We start from the raw sequence: 19,196 nt of genomic DNA, 5'->3' as shown, positions 1-19,196 counted from the left end.
GCTGCTGCTGGCTCGGCGCCGCCGCCTTCCGCCGGCTCGGCGGCGGCGGAGAGGAGGCGGACGGACGCCGCGTCGCCCTCCCCCCACCCCGAGTACAAGGCCGCGCGGAGCGCCTGTGAGATGGCAACGAGATTGGGCGAGGTAGTCCGAGGTAGTCCGAGATCGCCCGAGGTTGTCCGAGATTGTCCGAGATTGTCCGAGGTCGTCCGAGGTAGTCCGAGATCGCCCGAGGTTGTCCGAGATCGTGTCCGAGATTGTCCGAGATTGTCCGAGGTCGTCCGAGGTTGCCCGAGGTAGTCCGAGGTCGTCCGAGGTAGTCCGAGGTAGTCCGAGGTAGTCCGAGGTAGTCCGAGATCGCCCGAGGTTGTCCGAGATCGCCCGAGGTTGTCCGAGATTGTCCGAGATTGTCCGAGGTCGTCCGAGGTCGTCCGAGATTGTCCGAGGTTGTCCGAGACTGGCGCCTCGAGGCCGTCCTCGTCGACCGGCGCCGCCGCCGCCAGCGCCGCCCTGGACGCTGCCAGCGCCGCTGCGCAAGCCTCCTGCGCCTCCTCCTCCTCACTCTGCCACACGCCCGCCTCCGGCTCGACCGGCCGGAGGTACGCGTCGCCAGCGGCAATGGCGGCACCCTCCGTCTCGTCGACGCCCGCGCCGCCCGCGGCGCCCGCGGCGCCCGCGGCGCCCGCGGCGGCGGCTGCGGCGGCTGCGGCGGCTGCGGCTGCGGCGGCGATGGCGTCGCGCTGCTGCGCCGCCCACGCCGCCTCCTCCGCCCGAAAGTCTCGAGCAGACTCGCACAGTGGCGCAGTGCCGGCCTACCTTACGGTAGTCATACTCAGCCAGTGCCGGGTCAGCGCAGGAGCGTGGCACGGACGGGGGCGGCGCCACTCGCGGCGTGCGCGCCGCCGCGGAGGTAGCGAGAGCCGCGTCGCCCTCCGCCGCCTCGGCCGCCGCCGCCTGCAGCTCCATCTCGGGTCATGTCGGGTCATGTCGCGCCATCTCGGGTCATCTCGGGCAATCTCGGGTCATCTCGCGTCATCTCGGGTCTTGTCGGGTCCTCTCGGGTCCTCTCGGGTCCTCTCGGCTCCTCTCGGCTCCTCTCGGCCCCTCTCGGCTCCTCTCGGCTCCTCTCGGCTACCTCTCGGCTACCTCTCGGCTCCTCTCGGCTACCTCTCGGCTCCTCTCGGCTCCTCTCGGCTCCTCTCGGCTCCTCTCGGCTCCTCTCGCCTCCTCTCGGCTCCTCTCGGCTACCTCTCGGCTACCTCTCGGCTCCTCTCGGCTACCTCTCGGCTCCTCTCGGCTCCTCTCGGCTACCTCTCGGCTCCTCTCGGCTACCTCTCGGCTCCTCTCGGCTGCCTCTCGGCTACCTCTCGGGTACTCTCCGCCTGCAGCTCCTTCCAGCGGCCGAGGGCGGCCGCATCGGGCGGCGCGTCGACCGGCACGTTGGAGACGCGGGGGAGGCGCGCGAGGATCGCCGAGCCGAACCGCTCGTACCGCTGCACCTTAATTAATATTTAATTAATAATGAATTAGTGAATTAATTAAGCCGAACCGCTCGTACCGCTGCACCTCGACTCCGCCGCAGCCAGGCAGCAGCTGCACCCACAGCCGCACATCTCGCGGCAGCGGCAGCACGACCCGCTGCAGCGGCTGCCCCTCGACGCCAACGTACAGCGACCGCGTCGGCGCGCCCTTGGCGCCCTCCTTGCCGAGGTCGACGCAGACCGTCACCGCCACCGCCGCCGCACCCGCGCCCGCCTCCTCCCCCGCCGCCGCACCCGCAACCACCGCCGGCGCCGGCAAAGTGACGACAGGGAAGCCCCACTGGCGCGGGTCCGCGGCGGCAAAGATGGCGCGCGACGACGGGTTCCAGCCCCAGGCACGCGGCGCCGCGCCGCTCCCCGCCTCCACGCCCGCCGCGCTGCCGCGCCGCCGCCGCCCGCCCTCGGCAGCTGCAGCTGCAGCAGCGCCAGGCGCGGCGGCGGCGGAGGCAGCCTCGATCGCCTGGCCGCGCGAGAGGCGGGTCTAGGAAAGGTCTAGGAAAGGTCTAGGAAAGGTCTAGGAAAGGTCGAGGAAAGGTCTAGGAAAGGTCTAGGAGAGGTCTAGGAGAGGTCTAGGAGAGGTCTAGGAGAGGTCTAGGAAAGGTCTAGGAAAGGTCTAGTCTCCGCCTGGTCGCGCGAGAGCTTGCCGTCCCAGACGGCGGTCATGTCGGGCGTGCCGGCGGGCAGCGGCGCGTAGCTCGGCGCTCCGAGGCTATACGCCGACGTACCGTCCAGGTGCACGCCGCTCACGACGCCCGCCCCACCAGCCGCCGTCGGAGCCAGAGGCGCGCGGCTGGCGGCTGGGAGGCGCTTGGTCGGCGCTCCGTCGGCAACGACGCCGATGCACACGCCCCAGCCCGCCGGCGCCTCGCCTCCCTCCTCCGGAGGCGCGCGCTGGACTGCGAGCGTCCAGCGGTGGAAGCCGCCGCCGAGCGGCTCAGAAGAGTAGGCAAAGGCGCACTCCGTACCGGAGGTGCGCGCCGTGGCGGTGCGCCCGTCCTCGCCGATCTGGCAGGTGGTGGAGGTGCCAAAGGTGGCCATGGCGAGCGGGCGGGTGCGCGAACGGGAGTGTGGCGAGAGCAGCAGCTAAAGTCCGCGCGCTAGGAACGTCGCCACAAAAATGAGACGGCCGCAACCCGATGCCAATCATCCGGCCCGCTGGGTGCGCTTCTGAGCTCCCCGGCCCTGGATGTGCGGTTAATGACTGCACTCCAAGTGCTCCAAGGGCTGGAGGCGCACCGCGCCGCCCCCTCCCTCGCCGCCCCCTCCCTCACCACCTCCCCTCTCGCCTCCTTCCTCGCCGCCTCCTTCCTCGATTCCCCCTTTCTCGCCGCCTCCTCCCTCACCGCCCCCATGCCCCGCGCACCGGCGAGCGAGTGGCACGAAAGAGTGCAAGTCGCGCATGCTTTTGCGTAACGGCGTAGCTGGAGAGAACCAGCACCAACAAAGGACTTGCTTCACGTGTTTAGATACTGCGCTCTTTCGAAAGTGCAGACATTGCGCACCACGTTGACACCAGACACCTCCTTTGATGGCCTGCCATCTGCAGCAGCTGGGCAACCCTCCCAAAAGAGGTTGGGACATGAGACAGTGAGCAGGGCGCTGGAAGCGGCGGGTTCTTGACGATTACAGGGAGAGTGCCGGGAGGTCCTCACAAAGGTCCTCACTCAGAGCGCGAGAGACGGCACTGCGCCTCCTCGGGTCGTTGGCAGTGTGGAAGCGCCAGTTCTGTGTTGCAGGAGAGGGCGCGCGCGCCTTGGCGCCGTGGTCCGCTTGTGAGAGAGGACCCTTGCTTATGAGGACCTCTCGTTGAGAGGCCCTCTCGTAGCGAGCTTTGTTGTCAGACATCAGGGAAGTCTACAAGTGTAAACTTTCGGGATGAATTGATGTGCACGCGCCGCTCTTGTACATGCACAAAGCTCTAGAACTTCATTCACGTACATCTGAGCGATTTTCTCACTCACCAACCAACCAACCATATTGCAATACGTTCGACATCGTAGTCATTCCTGACCATGCTCCGCTAAAAAATTGGCGAGCGGGCGGGTGTGCGAACCGCGTGTGGTGTCAGAGCTGCGCGAGAGGCAGCTCACGCGCTTGGAACGTGGCCACCGAGAATTGCCCCTAGACGGCAAGAACCCGAACCCACAATCCACAGAGACAGAGACAGCACACGCTGTGCTCTCGCATCATCCAGCCACGTGCAGCATACACACACACACACATATGCTGCCGGCCGACACCAGCAACACATCGCTCTGGAGACCACGCCGCGCCTTCGCGCCGCTGCTTCCGGACCGGCGGCCGCTGGCTGCCGGCTGCTCTCGCGTCTACGTCGACCTCGGGTGCAACGACGGGCTCAACCTGCGCCGGCTGTTCATGCCAGCGGTGCACCGGTACGGGCAGAGTCTGTTTCGCGAGCTGGATGCCGCCGTGGCTGGCGGGCAGTCCAACCGCTCGGACATCTGCGCCATCGGCTTCGAGCCGGTTCCGGCCAACGAGGAGTCCATCCGCAAGCTGGTCGCCTCCCTCCGCGCCGGCGGCCAGGCGCGCGCTCAGCTGCTGGCCGTTTTCCCCGCTGCCGTCCACGCCACCAACGGACTGGCGACGTTTTACCTCGATCAAAACGGCCCGGGCAGCGGCGGAGCAAAGTACCACAACTGGGGATCGTCCTTGCTCATGTGGGAGGCAGGGATGGAGCGTCGGCAACTCCGCGTTCCGCAGGTCGGCCTGACGTACCTCCTGGAGCGCCTGCACGGCGCCGACGCCGACGCCGAGGCCGCACGCGTGCTGACCGTGATGAAGATGGACATCGAGGGCGCCGAGTACGACGCGCTGCCGGCGGCGTGGCGCGCCGTCTGCGCGCGCGTCGACCGCCTCTTCCTCGAGACGCACGACCGCTTCTTCTCGGAGCGATGGCACGGCCACCGCGCCGAAATGGGCTCGGGCGAGGGCCGCGTCGCTCGGCTGCACGAGCTGCTGCGCCGCATGGACGATGAGCGCCGCGCGGGCCGATGCCGCACGCGCTGGACCTTGCTCGGGGCCCGCGAGGGGCGCAGGGCAAGGTGACTCCCGCCACGTGCTCCGCAAGCCGCGGCCGATTTAGGTCGAGAGCTGTGCGGGGTGCGTTGGCATTTTTCAACCGCGTGACAAAAAATGAAGAATTTCACCCATCGGGCCGGTCCGTGGGCGTGTCACGAGTGCGAGCCGCTCGCGCGGTTCCACTCTAGAGTACAACGGACTACGACTAAAGCCGTACGCCCCTGCTTATGCGCGTTGCGCGGGTACTTGGGGGATGGGGCTACTGTAGGGGCGCGCGGCAGCGTGGCGGAAGCACGCACACGCAACTGCCTCCCCAACTGTTAACTGTAGTGCGCGTCGGGCTGCCGCGTGCTAGCCCGTGTGGGTGGAGAAGTTGGGCTACACATTCCCCTTCCCGCTTCTCTGAGAGTTCCCTCTGCCGCATCACGCCGCCCGCCCTGCGCTGGCGAGGGAGAGGATCAGCGACGCGAGAGCGCCGCGCAGCGCGCCGGCCTCCGCCTGGGAAAGGGCTTCCCCGCCCAGCTGCGCTTGCAGCAGCCGCTCCGCAACCTCGCGGTCGTGCTCGAGCCACGGCGCCTCGTGCTGAGGCTGTCTGCCTTGCGCGGAGGGCGAAGCAGCCGCCGACGGCGTCGCGGCCGCTGCCGACCCCGGCACTGCTGCAGACCGCCACGGAGCGGCAGGAGGAGGAGGAGGAGGAGGAGGAGGAGGAGGAGGCGGAGGCGGAGGCGGAGGAGGAGGAGGAGGCGGAGGAGGAGGCGGAGGAGGCGGAGGAAGCGGAGGAGGAGAAAGGGGTGGTGGAGGAGGTGGTGGAGGAGGTGGATGGGGCGGCGGTGGCGGAGGCTGGAACGGCGGGGGCGGCAGTGTTGGTGACGGTAGCGGTGGCGACGGCAGCGGTGGCGACGGCAGCGATGGCGACGGCGGCGCGGGCGGCGGCGGCGCGGGCAACGGCGAAGAGGGCGCTGGCAATAACAGGGCTGCGCCGGCGACTAGCGGCTTCGCCATGAGAAGCTGCGGCGCCGATGGCGGCGAAGCGCCGTCTGCGCCGCCGACAAAGTCGTCTCCCGTGAAGTGCGCCCCGAGGCTGCTCTGCGCATCGAGCTCGACGTACCCCATCGCCTCATACAGCCGCCGTGCAGCGGCGTTGTCGACGTCGACGTGCAGAACCATCGCCTCCGCCCCCTCATCCACGCCGCGCTGCTCGGCACTCTGCACGAGGCGGCGGCCGAGCCCCTGCCGCCGTGCCTCGTCGCGCACACACACGTTCACCACGTACGAGGCCGTGCCCCAGGCGCCGACGTCCTCGACGAGCAGGTCGGCCGAGCCCATCACCCGCTCGCCGACGAGCGCCACGAGCACGGACGTCTTGCGCTTCATCGCGTCGACGAAGGCGCGGCTCTGCAGCTGCCGCTGCCGCGACGACGTGAGCTCTGGCCGGAAGACCACGGTCCGCATCAAGCCGATCGAGCGGAGCTGGGCAGCAGTCGCGACCTCCACGCGGGCGCCCTGCAGCGCCGAAGCTGCGACGGCCAGCAGCAAATGCATGCAGGCGACGCTCGGGCGAGTAGAGGCCCCGCCATCCCAGGGTGGGGAAAAGAATTTTAAACCGGGAAAAAGAATTTCAAACTTCAGCAGCGGGTTCCCGTGAGATATCCTCTCCTTAAAATCCCTGTGTGGTGGCGGCGTGCCGTTCTCCCATCCCTCCCTTGGGTTGTGTGTTTTCTTTCTTTCTTTCTTTCTGAGATTTGGGGAGATATGAGGAGATATGGGGAGATATGGGGAGGTGTCTCTCGCGCCTCCAGTAGCAGAGTGGAGTCAGATATGGGGAGATATTGGGAGATATGGGGAGATATGGGGAGATGAGGGATAGGTTACTCTCTGCTACGGCTCCTACGCAGCGCCCCCGTCGTCGCCCGGGAGGGCCGGCCTCCCCGGAGGGGTCGCCCCCTGGAGGGGCCCCAAAGGGCTCCCCGGGGGGGCGGGGGCCCCCGCCCCGAGGGGCGGGGGCGGGTCCTTCCGTGTCGCTCCCCTCGTCGGGAGTGTCCGTCGGGATGGTGTTGTCCGCCCACTCGGCAGCGTTTGAGCCTCTGTCACCTTGCCTGCCGCGAGCAGCTAGCTCGTCGACGTAGTCGTTCCATTTGTTGCCGCTGTGACCCGCCACATGCCTCCACGTCACGGTGTGTTTGGCGCGAAGGCGTCGCCAGAGGGAACGAAGGCGCTCCGCTAGCTGTCTGTTCGTTTTGGGGGTCACCCTCCCCATCATGCATGCCGCCGCGTACTCGCTGTCGGTCCGCACTACTCCGCGTGAGCCCGCTCGTTGCGGTGACGAGGACAGGAGAGCCCGGAGGAGCTCGGCTAGGGCGGTTAGTTCCGCCGTGTTGTTGGTATGCCTTCGCGCGCCGAGGTAGGCTGGGTGCGCCGCCGAAGTGACAACTGGCCCGTAGCCCTCGCTCGCCAGCGACGCGCCCCTATCGCCGATTGCGTCGCCCCCGATGAGTACTGTATAGGCCCACCCTGCTTTCCCTAGGTCTTCCGACCCGTCTGTGTATGCCACCCAGTCGGGCGGGCGTCGTTGCGCCTGCTCTGCCAGTTGCTGCTGTGGGCGAAGAACGACCCCTGGTGCCTCGACCATTAGTCTCAGCTTGACCCGGCATGCCCCCCCTTCACCCTGAGGCGCTACACAGAGGAGTGCGACTGTGCTCACCGCGCAGCCGTTTGCCGCCACCCCTCGGACAGATTCGAGCGTCTCGGGGAGCTCGCACTCACCTTCGCTGGAAAAGAATCCTGAAAAGAAAGAAGGAAAGAAAACAGACAACCCAAGGGAGGGATGGGAGGACGGCACGCCGCCACCACACAGGGATTTTAAGGAGAGGTGTGTGATGCGCTAGCCGTCGCCCACCCTAGGGAGTCTGCCTCTTCCTATCTCTCTCGCAGTCTCTCGCCGCTTCTCGCAAGAATCCTGAGGCGAGCCAAAATCAATCGAAAAATTCTTTCGGCGCGATGGAGGCGAACCGTCAGCCCGCGCCCGCGCCGGCGCCGGCGGCCAGCGAGGAGGGCGCGGCGGCGGTCCCGGCCGAGGCTGAGCTGGCGCCTGACACCGGCGTCGAGCTCTCCTGGCGCGAGCGCGAGCGCGCGCGCAAGGCGGCGCTCAAGACAATCCAGGCACGCGAGAAGGCGGAGCTGTCGGACGCGTCCAAGGCGACGGCCAAGGAGCGGCTCGCCTACCTCATGCGGCAGACGGACGTCTTCTCTCACTTCATTAAGTCGCCGGACGACGCCGCCGCCTCCTCGAGCTCCTCCAAAGGCGGCGGCGGCGGCGGCGGCGGCGGCCGCAAGGGCAAGGGCCGCATGACGGAGAAGCAAGAAGACGAGCTGATGGCGAGGCAGGAGGCGGAGGGGGGAGGGTCGGCGCAGGGCACCCGCCTCACCGCGCAGCCAAAGTGCGTGAGCGGAGGAGCCATGCGTACGTACCAGCTGGAGGGTCTCAACTGGCTGATCAAGCTGTTCGAGCACGGCATCAACGGCATCCTCGCCGACGAGATGGGGCTCGGCAAGACGCTGCAGACCATCTCTCTGCTGGGGTACCTGAAGGAGGCGCGCGGCATCTCGGGGCCGCACCTGGTCATCGTGCCAAAGGCGGTACTCACAAACTGGCACCGCGAGCTGGCGCGGTGGTGCCCGGCGCTGCGTGCAATCAAGTTCAGCGGCGACAAGGCGGCGCGTGCGGAGTGCAAGAGCGAGTACCTGGAGCAGTCGGGCGCGTTCGACGTGTGCGTGACCACGTATGAAACGGCGATCACCGAGAAGGCGGCGCTGTCCAAGCTAGTGTGGCGCTACCTGATCATCGACGAGGCGCACCGGATCAAGAACGAGCAGGGCAAGCTGGCGCAGGTGGTGCGCCTCTTCACGGCGCACTCGCGGCTGCTCATCACCGGCACGCCGCTTCAAAACAACTTGCACGAGCTCTGGGCGATGCTCAACTTTCTGCTGCCCGACATCTTTTCGTCGTCGGAGCAATTTGACGAGTGGTTCAACCCTGAGGACAAGGGCGACGGTGGCAGCGGCGAGGACGTGCTCCACCAGCTGCACAAGCTGCTGCGCCCCTTCCTGCTGCGCCGGCTAAAGAAGGAGGTGGAGAAGGACCTCCCGCCCAAGCGCGAGATCAAGCTGCTGATTGGCATGTCGCAGCTGCAGCGCACCTGGTACCAAAACATCCTCACCAAGAACATCGACGTGCTCAACGCGATGCAGGGCCACAACCGCGGCCGCATGCACAACATCCTCATGCAGCTGCGCAAGTGCGCCAACCACCCGTACCTGTTCGACGGCGCGGAGGAGCCGCCGTTCGTCAACGACCAGCGCCTCATCCTGCACAGCGGGAAGATGGTGCTCCTCGACAAGCTGCTCGGCCGGCTCAAGAAGCGCGGCCACCGCGTGCTCCTCTTCTCGCAGATGACGCGCATGCTCGACATCCTCGAGGACTACTGCGGCTACCGCGCCTGGGAGTACTGCCGGATCGACGGCTCCACCAGCGGCGACGACCGCGACGCGGCGATGGAGGCGTACAACGCGCCGGGCTCGAGCAAGTTTCTCTTCATGCTCTCGACGCGCGCGGGCGGGCTCGGGATCAATCTCGCCACCGCCGACACAGTCATCCTCTTCGACAGCGACTGGAACCCGCAGATGGACCTGCAGGCGATGGACCGCGCGCACCGGATCGGCCAGACGCGGGAGGTCATCGTCTACCGGTTCATGATCGAGGGCTCGGTCGAGGAGAAGATTATCGAGCGCGCCCAGCGCAAGCTCTACCTCGACGCCGCCGTCATCCAGCAGGGACGGCTGGCGGACCAGTCCAAGTCGCTCTCCAAGGACGAGATGCTCTCTATGATTCGCTTCGGCGCGGACGCGGTCTTCCACACCAAGGGAGGCGGCGAGCCGACCGACGAGGACATCGAGGCGCTGCTGCTGCGGGGCGAGGAGCGCACGCGCGCGGACGAGTCCAAGCTCAAGGACCAGGCAAACTCGCTGGCCAACTTTACGCTCGACGGGCAGGAGCGGTCGATGTACGAGCTGGACGGGCAGGACTGGTCCAAGGGGTCCGAGGCGGCGACGCAATGGTCTCTCTCGCTGCCGAAGCGGATCACAAAGCAAAACTACGATGAGACGGCCCACCAGCAGCGGGCGGGGCTGCGCATGCCGAAGCAGGTCCAGATCCACGACTTTCAGTTCTTTGACGCGCGGCGGCTGCACGCGCTCCGCGACCAGGAGGTTGCGCACTGGCAGTGGAAGCAGGACAGGGTGCTCGCGCGGCGCGCCCGCGAAGAGGACGAGGAGGGGGAGGACGAGCTGACGCGCAAGGCGTCCGCGGCGGGCGTGCCGCCGCTGAGCGACGCGGAGCTCGACGAGCGCGAGGCGCTGCTGCGCGACGGCTTCTCGAGCTGGTCGCGCAAGGACTTCAACGCATTCGTCAAGGCGTGCGAGCGGCACGGGCGCGACGACGTCGCGTCGATCTCGCTTGAGCTCGGCGATCGGTCGGAGAAAGATGTGGCACTTCCTAGACACTTCCTAGACGCGTCCTAGACACTTCCTAGGCGACCGGTCGGAGAAGGAGGTGGCCCGCTACGCGTCCGTCTTCTTTGCGCGGCAGCGCGAGCTGAAAGGGGCCATGAGAAGGCGAGGAGTGGAGCTTGTTTGCTGATGCGCCCACTCATTCATCAGGTACCGCGAGCTCAAGGACCATGACAAGGTGATGCGGCGGATCACGCAGGGCGAAGCCGACGCCACGTCTGTGTTCGAGCCGTGTTTCGTGTTGCGAGCTGTGTCTCTTCTTCACAGGCGAGGCCAGGAGCATCCTGTGTTCGATCTGCATTCCTTTCGCGAGCTCTGTCGTCCCTTTGCTGTAGGCGAGGCCAAGATCCAGCGCCGGATCGAGATCGCGAGTGCGCTGGCGAAGAAGGTACCGACACACACCCGCGGGTCGGCTCAATTAGCTAATCCTATCTCGGCGATCTCTCGGCGATCTCTCGGCGATCTGACTGGTTAGGTCTCGGCCACCGCCAACCCGTGGGTGGGGTTGCGCTTGCGGTACGACGACGCGCGCGGCGCGCACTTCACGGAGGAGAACGACCGTTTCCTGGCTTGCATGACCGACCAGATCATTGTGTTTGGTTTATCGAGCTTGTACTTTGTTCTGTTTTGTGTTAGGTCTGCATGACGAACCAGATCGGCTACGACCGCTGGGAGGAGCTGCGCGAGGAGGTGCGCGCGTCGTGGCTCTTCCGCTTCGACTGGTGGTTCCGCACGCGGACCGCGCAGGTTCTAGTTAATCATTAATAATTAATAATTATTAATATTACTTATTAATCGACTGGTGGTTCCGCACGCGGACCGCGCAGGAGCTGCAGCAGCGCGTGGACTACCTGTCGCAGCTGATCGAGGCGGAGATCGACGAGATCGAGGCCCCTCCGCGTAACGGCGCCTAGGACCAAGTCCAGAGCTTGTGAGTGGCTCACCAGTCGTTTGCCGGTAGGCCGCCGACGACGCCGACGGCCGGAAGCGCAAGGGCGGCGCCGCGAAGGGGCCGCCGGTCAAGAAGGCGCGACGCTGAGAACGGCGCGTCGGCTGGCGGGCTTTTGCCGCCCTTCATCTCTCGCGCGCGGCGGTTCACCCCGCACCCCGGGAGACCGCCGCGCAGAGACCAGACGCAGAGTCGAGTAAGTGCTAGGTTTTGTGGCATCATGTCAGCTGAATATTGCTGAACACTACCATGCAAAAAGAATCTTAATTTCGCCGTCAACCCGCTCTGGCGGCGCTGCGCGCCACGTGGAGGGCGCGGCGCGTGCGTAGGAGCACGTGCTGCACACGCACCGCGAAGGCCGTCTCACGAGTCGGCGAGCCGAGCCCTATTCATAGCAGAGAGTGTGAACGGCGCCTCTTCACACCTCGAGCCGTGAACACCGTCCGGCGTCTTCTCACCGGCCCAAGGGCGCTCCGCGCCTTGCTACAGCGCCGATCGTGCAGCGCAGCACACGCGCGACACGCCACTCGCACGGCGTCTGATGAGTCGGCGCCTCGAGCCCTATCCGAGTCGAAAAGTGTGAGAACCGTCATTTCACACCTCGAAACCGCTAAGTCATTTTTTCGCCGTCAAGCCGCTCTAGCGGCGCTGCGCGCCGCAAAGAGAGCGCGGCGCGTGCAGAGGAGCACACGCTGCACACGCACGGTGAAGGCCGTCTCACGAGTCGGCGAGCCGAGCCCTATTCATAGCAAAGAGTGTGAACGGCGCCTCTTCACACCTCGAGCCGTGAACACCGTCCGGCGCCTTCTCACCGCACCAAGGGCGCTGCGCGCCGTGCTAACGGCGCCGAGCGTGCAGCGCAGCACACGCGCGACACGCCCATCGCACGGCGTCTGATGACCCGGCGCCTCGAGCCCTATCCGAGTCGAAAAGTGTGAGAACCGTCATTTCACACCTCGAAACCGCTAAGTCATTTTTTCGCCGTCAAGCCGCTCTAGCGGCGCTGCGCGCCGCAAAGAGAGCGCGGCGCGTGCGGAGGAGCACACACTGCACACGCACGGTGAAGGCCGTCTCACGAGTCGGCGAGCCAAGCCCTGTTCATAGCAAAGAGTGTGAACGGCGCCTCTTCACACCTTAACACCGTGATCGCCGGCAACCGCCTTCTCACCGCCCCAAGGGCGCTGCGCGCCGTGCAAACGGCGCCGAGCGTGCAGCGCAGAACACGCGCAACACGCCACTCGCACGGCGTCTGATAAAACGGCGCCTGGAGCCCTATCCGGGTCGAAAAGTGTGAGAACCGTCATTTCACACCTCGAAACCGCTAAGTCATTTTTTCGCCGTCAAGCCGCTCTAGCGGCGCTGCGCGCCGCAAAGAGAGCGCGGCGCGTGCAGAGGAGCACACGCTGCACACGCACGGTGAAGGCCGTCTCACGAGTCGGCGAGCCGAGCCCTATTCATAGCAAAGAGTGTGAACGGCGCCTCTTCACACCTCGAGCCGTGAACACCGTCCGGCGCCTTCTCACCGCCCCAAGGGCGCTGCGCGCCGTGGTAACGGCGCCGAGCGTGCAGCGCAGCACACGTGCGACACGCCACTCGCACGGCGTCTGATAAAACGGCGCCTGGAGCCCTATCCGGGTCGAAAAGTGTGAGAACCGTCATTTCACACCTCGAAACCGCTAAGTCATTTTTTCGCCGTCAACCCGCTCTGGCGGCGCTGCGCGCCACGTGGAGAGCGCGGCGCGTTCGTAGGAGCACGTGCTGCACACGCACCGCGAAGGCCGTCTCACGAGTCGGCGAGCCGAGCCCTATTCATAGCAAAGAGTGTGAACGGCGCCTCTTCACACCTCGAGCCGTGAACACCGTCCGGCGCCTTTCACACCTCGAAGCCGCTAAGTCTTTTTTTCGCCGTCAAACCGCTCTTACTAGCGGCGCTGCGCGCCGCGTAAAGAGCGCGGCGCGTGCAGAGGAACTCACGCTGCGTACGCACCGCGAAGGCCGTCTCTTGAGTCGGCGATCTGCGCCCTATTCACAGAATAAAGTGTGAACGGCGTCTCTTCACACCTCGAGCCGTGTACGCCGTCCGGCGCCTTCTCGCCGCCCCAAGGGCGCTCCGCGCCGTGCTAACAGCGCTGAGCGTGCAGCGCAGCACACACGACGCACGCCCCGTGAACGGCGTCTGACAAAACGGCGCCTCGAGCCCTATCCGAGTCGAAAGGTGTGAATATCGTCTCTTCACGCGTCGAAGCCGCTAAGTCTTTTTTTCGCCGTCAAGCCGCTCAGACGGCGCTGCGCGCCGCGTTGAGAGCGCGGAGCGTACAGAGGGGCACACGTTGCGTACGCAGCGCGAAGGCCGTCTCGTGAGTCGGCGAGCCGTAGAAAAGATATGTTTTCTTTTTTCCCCTTGTTTTTTCATCGGATGGCACAACGGCGGAGTAGTTGTCAGTCTCTTGGCACTTCTCGAACATGTTTTTGAGCCATCTCGCCGCCGTTGGCGGAGCTGAGTGCCGCCGCGCACACGGCAAATGTCGCACTCCGTGGGAAACGTCGGCGGCAACGCCGGAAATCTTTTTTGAAATAAAACTCACCAGACAACAACGCCGTGTAAATGCCAACGAACCGTTTTGCGCTCCTAACCAACAGCAACACACACCCCGGCCGGAACTACTCGTCGGCGGATGTGGACCAGAGCGACGGCCCATCCGGCCCTCATGGGATGCCCGGCTTTGGCGCCGGCGACGACGCGTACGGCCACCCCGAGGGCCTCTTAGCGACGGCAACCGTCGTGCCGGTGGCGGTGCCGGACCCGGTGGCGGGCGTCTTACGCTTGCTGCACGGGGTGGTGGTGGCGCCTTGTGGCAGCGGCCCCGGAGGCGCGGCCGGTCGAGCCGGCGCTGACTCCTGACAAATGCGCACAATCTCGCTTCCGTAAGTGTTCATCTTGTCCATCCCGATGCCGTTGACGAGCTTGAGCTCATCGAGGCTCGTCGGGCAGCGGTCCGCAATCTTCTGCAGCACGGAGTCGTGCACGACGTGGTAGGGCTGAACCCCATCGGCCTGCGCCCGTTTCGCCCTGAAGGAGCGGAGCGCTGAGTAGAGGTTGCCTCCGCTTGCATCGCCGGCAGCCGTCTGCGGAGGCGCCGCGGGCCTTGGAGGAGGAGGGGCCGAGTTCGACGCTGGCTGCCGGGCGCCGCAGTTAACGAGCTCCGCGTACGCAGCGTGCGAGGTGTCGTGCATGTGTCGGATGCGCGACCGGATCGCGCCGTTGGTTCGGCCGAATCGCTTGGCCAGCCTCGCCACGACGGCGTTGACCTCCTGAGTACCGGGAAGCTCGCCATCAGCCTGCAGCTGCACGTGGCAAAGTGCGTGCCAGACCGCCTTGCTGTCGTCGAGAGGCCACTGGCCGGGCATTGCTGTCAACCGTGGCCGATTGGTGGCGCGAAGGGCGGCTGTCAGCTTACCGGCGAGAGCGCGAAAGAGAAATCGGACCAGGCTTCGAGGCAAGGAAAAATGAAAATTTATAAAGGAAACTTGTTAAGGAGAGAAAATTTTTTTCTTTGCTTTGGCACGACGCCGGCTGGCGCTGTACGAGTTGCTCTCGCTCGCGGAGGAGCGTCGCAGTGTGCACCCACGCAACGCCTTCGCACGTCCACACCACACTCTGCGTAGCCATGGCATTTCACTCCGTGTGCGTGCGACTCGCACTCGCTCTCTTGCCCTCGCCGCCGCCTTCGCCGCCGCCGCCTTCGCCTCCGTGACTTCGGATCGCTTCCCCATTTCTCGCACTGCCTCGCTCGCCACGTTCGACAACAGTGCACCAGCGCTCGCTTTCTCTCGCTCCCACTCACGCTTCGTGCTTCGCTACTAGGTTCTTCGCATCTACTTGGAGTGGATAGCGTCTGCCGCCTCTCGCTGCTCTGTCCGCTCTGCCACCTCGATGCCGCGGTTGCGACGCTCTGATGCCACTCCCTAGATCGCAGCAGCTCCATCGCTCGTTGCACCAAGGAGCGATGACGAGGCGGCAGCATCGCATCGGCGGTGCCAGCCGTTGTCACGCTCGGCCATCTCCACCTCTCTCACCGCCGCCTCAGTCTTCGCCACCACGCGATCGCCTCCGGCGAGCCCGCAAGCACGAAGCCGGCTCTCCTCGCACTCGCGTCGCTCTCCGCCCCGGAGGGATGGCCAGTTAGGTCTAGCCAAAGTTGTGTGCGGTTAGGGTTAGCGGTTGCCGGAGCCGCGCACTCAAGTTAGGGTTAAAGACGTAGTAACACGCCGCGAGCGAGGGTTAAGCTAGGGTTATACGTCCCCCGTCCACGGCTCGACGGAGGGCTCAAAAATCGATAAAAAGGGCCCTCCCGCCAAAAAAATCGCGCGCTGCGCGCGCAGGAAGAGAGAGAGGGAGAGAGAGTTATTGCCGCCACCCGCACACGTACAACTCTCGCCCGGGAGAAAGTTGACGAGCGGAGCGAGGCAACTTTCCCGGGGCGAGCGCCGGCCGCGCGCGAAAAACGGCCATTTCGCCAAAACGGTGGAGGCCGCCCCGCGCTGCCGCCCAATCAAACCCGCACCGCCTGAAGCCCTCGGGAAGGCCCTCAAAACGTCGACGCGGGAGGCCGAAAATCGCCTCGCTTCAGAGCCCGCGCGAGGACGGACCCCACGCCGCCCCACGAGCGACCCGCGCAACCCGCGACCAACAGCCGTGCGGAGCATCGGCAGGAGACGTCCGCAGCCCCAAGGATCGTCCTCGTCCGATAAAACCATCGACCACCATAACCCTCCCCGCGCGCGCTGCGAATCTTCAGGCCCTCTGCTCGACTTTGGACGACCGACTTTATTTCGGGTGCTAAAGCAGCTCGCACGGGCCCATCTCACCGTCCCCGCCCCCGCCCGCCCCCGCGCGGCAGGCCCGGCGCCGCTGGCTTCCCCCGCGCACCTCACGGGGCGCCATGACACCGCCTGCCAGGCGGCCTGCAGACAGTGCGCACAGCAGCTGCTACATTCCTCGCCTCCCGACGGCCACGACGCCGCCCCACCGCCGAAGCTCGCAAAACCACGCACGGCCCCGTCCACACCGCTCACCGGACGCCCGCTCGCGCCGCCCGCGGACCCCTCTCCCGCCAAGCCCGCCCCCTCTCCTAGCCCCTCCCAGAAGCCGCCACACAGGCCTCGCCTCGCCTCGCACCAGCCCAAAAATGAAAAGGCGGAGTTCTGGGGCTCCCAGGCCAATCCCTATCGATTTGCGAAAAGGAAGTTCTGGGGGCCGGAAAACGTATTTTTTCTTTATTTCCCCACAGCGGGCGGACGGGCCTCTCAGCTCAACAAGCGAATGCAGTCTCTCTGCCCCTCTCGCCGCTATGCCTCGTCCACGCTCCAGCATCTCCTCCGTGCATACCTCCGGCGCGGTGCGGCGCCCTACCGCTCGCCGGCGCGTCTGATTGCCGCCGCGCCTCTCGGCGCGCGCCGATTCCGCTCCGCCGCCGTCTTGGCTGCCGCGCCGCCTAGCCTGGGCTGGATACGCTCCAGATCTTCGTTAGATGCGCCCGGCACCCGACCACCTCCCGCCTCGCCCGGCGACATCTCGGCGCGCGGACACTGCTGCTCGCAAGGCACGCCGGCGGGTCGCGCGAGGCGGCCGGCGGGACGCTGCAGCGGCTGCACACTCTGGTGGTGGACGAGGACACGCAGGACTCGATCGAGGCGGCGTCATCGTCTACCGCTTCATGATCGAGGGCTCGGTGGAGGAGAAGATTATCGAGCGCGCCCAGCGCAAGCTCTACCTCGACGCCGCCGTCATCCAGCAGGGACGGCTGGCGGACCAGTCCAAGTCGCTCTCCAAGGACGAGATGCTCTCTATGATTCGCTTCGGCGCGGACGCGGTCTTCCACACCAAGGGAGGCGGCGAGCCGACCGACGAGGACATCGAGGCGCTGCTGCTGCGGGGCGAGGAGCGCACGCGCGCGGACGAGTCCAAGCTCAAGGACCAGGCAAACTCGCTGGCCAACTTCACGCTCGACGGGCAGGAGCGGTCGATGTACGAGCTGGACGGGCAGGACTGGTCCAAGGGGTCCGAGGCGGCGACGCAATGGTCTCTCTCGCTGCCGAAGCGGATCACAAAGCAAAACTACGATGAGACGGCCCACCAGCAGCGGGCGGGGCTGCGCATGCCGAAGCAGGTCCAGATCCACGACTTTCAGTTCTTTGACGCGCGGCGGCTGCACGCGCTCCGCGACCAGGAGGTTGCGCACTGGCAGTGGAAGCAGGACAGGGTGCTCGCGCGGCGCGCCCGCGAGGAGGACGAGGAGGGGGACGACGAGCTGACGCGCAAGGCGTCCGCGGCGGGCGTGCCGCCGCTGAGCGACGCGGAGCTCGACGAGCGGGAGGCGCTGCTGCGCGACGGCTTCTCGAGCTGGTCGCGCAAGGACTTCAACGCATTCGTCAAGGCGTGCGAGCGGCACGGGCGCGACGACGTCGCGTCGATCTCGCTTGAGCTCGGCGATCGGTCGGAGAAAGATGTGGCACTTCCTAGACACTTCCTAGACGCGTCCTAGACACTTCCTAGGCGACCGGTCGGAGAAGGAGGTGGCCCGCTACGCGTCCGTCTTCTTTGCGCGGCAGCGCGAGCTGAAAGGGGCCATGAGAAGGCGAGGAGTGGAGCTTGTTTGCTGATGCGCCCACTCATTCATCAGGTACCGCGAGCTCAAGGACCATGACAAGGTGATGCGGCGGATCACGCAGGGCGAAGCCGACGCCACGTCTGTGTTCGAGCCGTGTTTCGTCTTGCGAGCTGTGTCTCTTCTTCATAGGCGAGGCCCGGAGCCTCCTGTGTTCGATCTGCATTCCTTTCGCGAGCTCTGTCGTCCCTTTGCTGTAGGCGAGGCCAAGATCCAGCGCCGGATCGAGATCGCGAGTGCGCTGGCGAAGAAGGTACCGACACACACCCGCGGGTCGGCTCAATTAGCTGATCCTATCTCGGCGATCTCTCGGCGATCTCTCGGCGATCTGACTGGTTAGGTCTCGGCCACCGCCAACCCGTGGGTGGGGTTGCGCTTGCGGTACGACGACGCGCGCGGCGCGCACTTCACGGAGGAGAACGACCGTTTCCTGGCTTGCATGACCGACCAGATCATTGTGTTTGGTTTATCGAGCTTGTACTTTGTTCTGTTTTGTGTTAGGTCTGCATGACGAACCAGATCGGCTACGACCGCTGGGAGGAGCTGCGCGAGGAGGTGCGCGCGTCGTGGCTCTTCCGCTTCGACTGGTGGTTCCGCACGCGGACCGCGCAGGTTCTAATTAATAATTAATAATTAATAATTATTAATATTACTTATTAATCGACTGGTGGTTCCGCACGCGGACCGCGCAGGAGCTGCAGCAGCGCGTGGACTACCTGTCGCAGCTGATCGAGGCGGAGATCGACGAGATCGAGGCCCCTCCGCGTAACGGCGCCTAGGACCAAGTCCAGAGCTTGTGAGTGGCTCACCAGTCGTTTGCCGGTAGGCCGCCGACGACGCCGACGGCCGGAAGCGCAAGGGCGGCGCCGCGAAGGGGCCGCCGGTCAAGAAGGCGCGACGCTGAGAACGGCGCGTCGGCTGGCGGGCTTTTGCCGCCCTTCATCTCTCGCGCGCGGCGGTTCACCCCGCACCCCGGGAGACCGCCGCGCAGAGACCAGACGCAGAGTCGAGTAAGTGCTAGGTTTTGTGGCATCATGTCAGCTGAAGGTAAGGTAAGGTAAGGTAAACTTCTCCACACACACGAGGTGGTGGGGCAAGGGGGGGCGACCCTCGCGTCTCCACGTCTAACGACAGGAGCCCCACGGCAAACGGCATTCAACGAAGTGCCGCGGCCAGGCCGTCCTTTGCCGCCGGCCCGTCGCTTCGTGAGATGGTCGCCAGGCACTTTGAGTGGTTCCGGGACGACGGCGGTGTAGCGGAGCCGTGGCCGTGGGTCTGGGCGCAGAAGCCCTCGATTGGATCGGTGGTTGTAGTCGTGGGCAGCGACGAGAAAGCGGCTGCGGCGCTGCGGCTGGCGTGCACAGAGCGCTCGCCGCTCCTGACCACTGTCATTGCCGTCGGCGACGAGGCGGCGCTCACGCGCCTCGGGGTGGGCTC

General features: G+C 65.8%; 5 protein-coding genes across 5 annotated transcripts; 3 read left to right on the top strand and 2 right to left on the bottom strand.

The window, feature by feature from the left end:
- Positions 1 to 1,512: 1,512 nt before the first annotated feature.
- EMIHUDRAFT_115117 (hypothetical protein) lies at positions 1,513 to 2,576 on the bottom strand (the record flags this gene model as incomplete). Its single annotated transcript, XM_005778630.1, has 2 exons — positions 1,513 to 1,952; positions 2,264 to 2,576. The coding sequence occupies 2 exons, from the start codon at positions 2,574 to 2,576 to the stop codon at positions 1,513 to 1,515; spliced, it is 753 nt and encodes a 250-aa protein (XP_005778687.1).
- Positions 2,577 to 3,761: 1,185 nt separating this feature from the next.
- On the top strand, positions 3,762 to 4,604 carry EMIHUDRAFT_236854 (hypothetical protein; the record flags this gene model as incomplete). The annotated part of the gene is made up of 1 exon (XM_005778629.1): positions 3,762 to 4,604. The coding sequence occupies one exon, from the start codon at positions 3,762 to 3,764 to the stop codon at positions 4,602 to 4,604; it is 843 nt and encodes a 280-aa protein (XP_005778686.1).
- A 644-nt stretch (positions 4,605 to 5,248) lies between these two features.
- Positions 5,249 to 11,344, top strand: EMIHUDRAFT_418722 (hypothetical protein). The gene is made up of 8 exons (XM_005778628.1): positions 5,249 to 5,443; positions 7,683 to 10,147; positions 10,293 to 10,342; positions 10,478 to 10,530; positions 10,618 to 10,710; positions 10,779 to 10,889; positions 10,970 to 11,032; positions 11,104 to 11,344. The coding sequence occupies exons 2-8, from the start codon at positions 7,803 to 7,805 to the stop codon at positions 11,179 to 11,181; spliced, it is 2,793 nt and encodes a 930-aa protein (XP_005778685.1). The 5' UTR covers positions 5,249 to 5,443; positions 7,683 to 7,802; the 3' UTR covers positions 11,182 to 11,344.
- A 2,299-nt stretch (positions 11,345 to 13,643) lies between these two features.
- On the bottom strand, positions 13,644 to 14,331 carry EMIHUDRAFT_367011 (hypothetical protein). The gene has a single exon (XM_005778627.1). It carries the CDS (start codon positions 14,323 to 14,325, stop codon positions 13,798 to 13,800), a length of 528 nt encoding a protein of 175 aa, XP_005778684.1. The 5' UTR covers positions 14,326 to 14,331; the 3' UTR covers positions 13,644 to 13,797.
- Positions 14,332 to 16,808: 2,477 nt separating this feature from the next.
- On the top strand, positions 16,809 to 18,805 carry EMIHUDRAFT_457375 (hypothetical protein; the record flags this gene model as incomplete). Its single annotated transcript, XM_005778626.1, has 7 exons — positions 16,809 to 17,587; positions 17,775 to 17,857; positions 17,960 to 18,012; positions 18,100 to 18,216; positions 18,261 to 18,371; positions 18,452 to 18,514; positions 18,586 to 18,805. The coding sequence occupies 7 exons, from the start codon at positions 16,809 to 16,811 to the stop codon at positions 18,661 to 18,663; spliced, it is 1,284 nt and encodes a 427-aa protein (XP_005778683.1). The 3' UTR covers positions 18,664 to 18,805.
- Between the last annotated feature and the right edge of the window lie 391 nt (positions 18,806 to 19,196).

This window comes from Emiliania huxleyi (genome assembly GCF_000372725.1).
Source record: "Emiliania huxleyi CCMP1516 unplaced genomic scaffold EMIHUscaffold_241, whole genome shotgun sequence".
Lineage (NCBI taxonomy): Eukaryota > Haptophyta > Isochrysidales > Noelaerhabdaceae > Emiliania > Emiliania huxleyi.
This window is presented reverse-complemented; position numbering and strand designations above follow the sequence as displayed.

Bases quoted from the DNA above. Each gene is read 5' to 3' on its own strand.
- EMIHUDRAFT_367011 (XM_005778627.1), bottom strand. From the start codon at position 14,325: ATGCACGACACCTCGCACGCTGCGTACGCGGAGCTCGTTAACTGCGGC.
- EMIHUDRAFT_418722 (XM_005778628.1), top strand. From the start codon at position 7,803: ATGCGGCAGACGGACGTCTTCTCTCACTTCATTAAGTCGCCGGACGAC. The intron at 10,531-10,617 runs GTACCGACACAC...CTGACTGGTTAG, and splicing joins CGAGTGCGCTGGCGAAGAAG to GTCTCGGCCACCGCCAACCC. The intron at 11,033-11,103 runs GCCCCTCCGCGT...GTTTGCCGGTAG, and splicing joins CGGAGATCGACGAGATCGAG to GCCGCCGACGACGCCGACGG.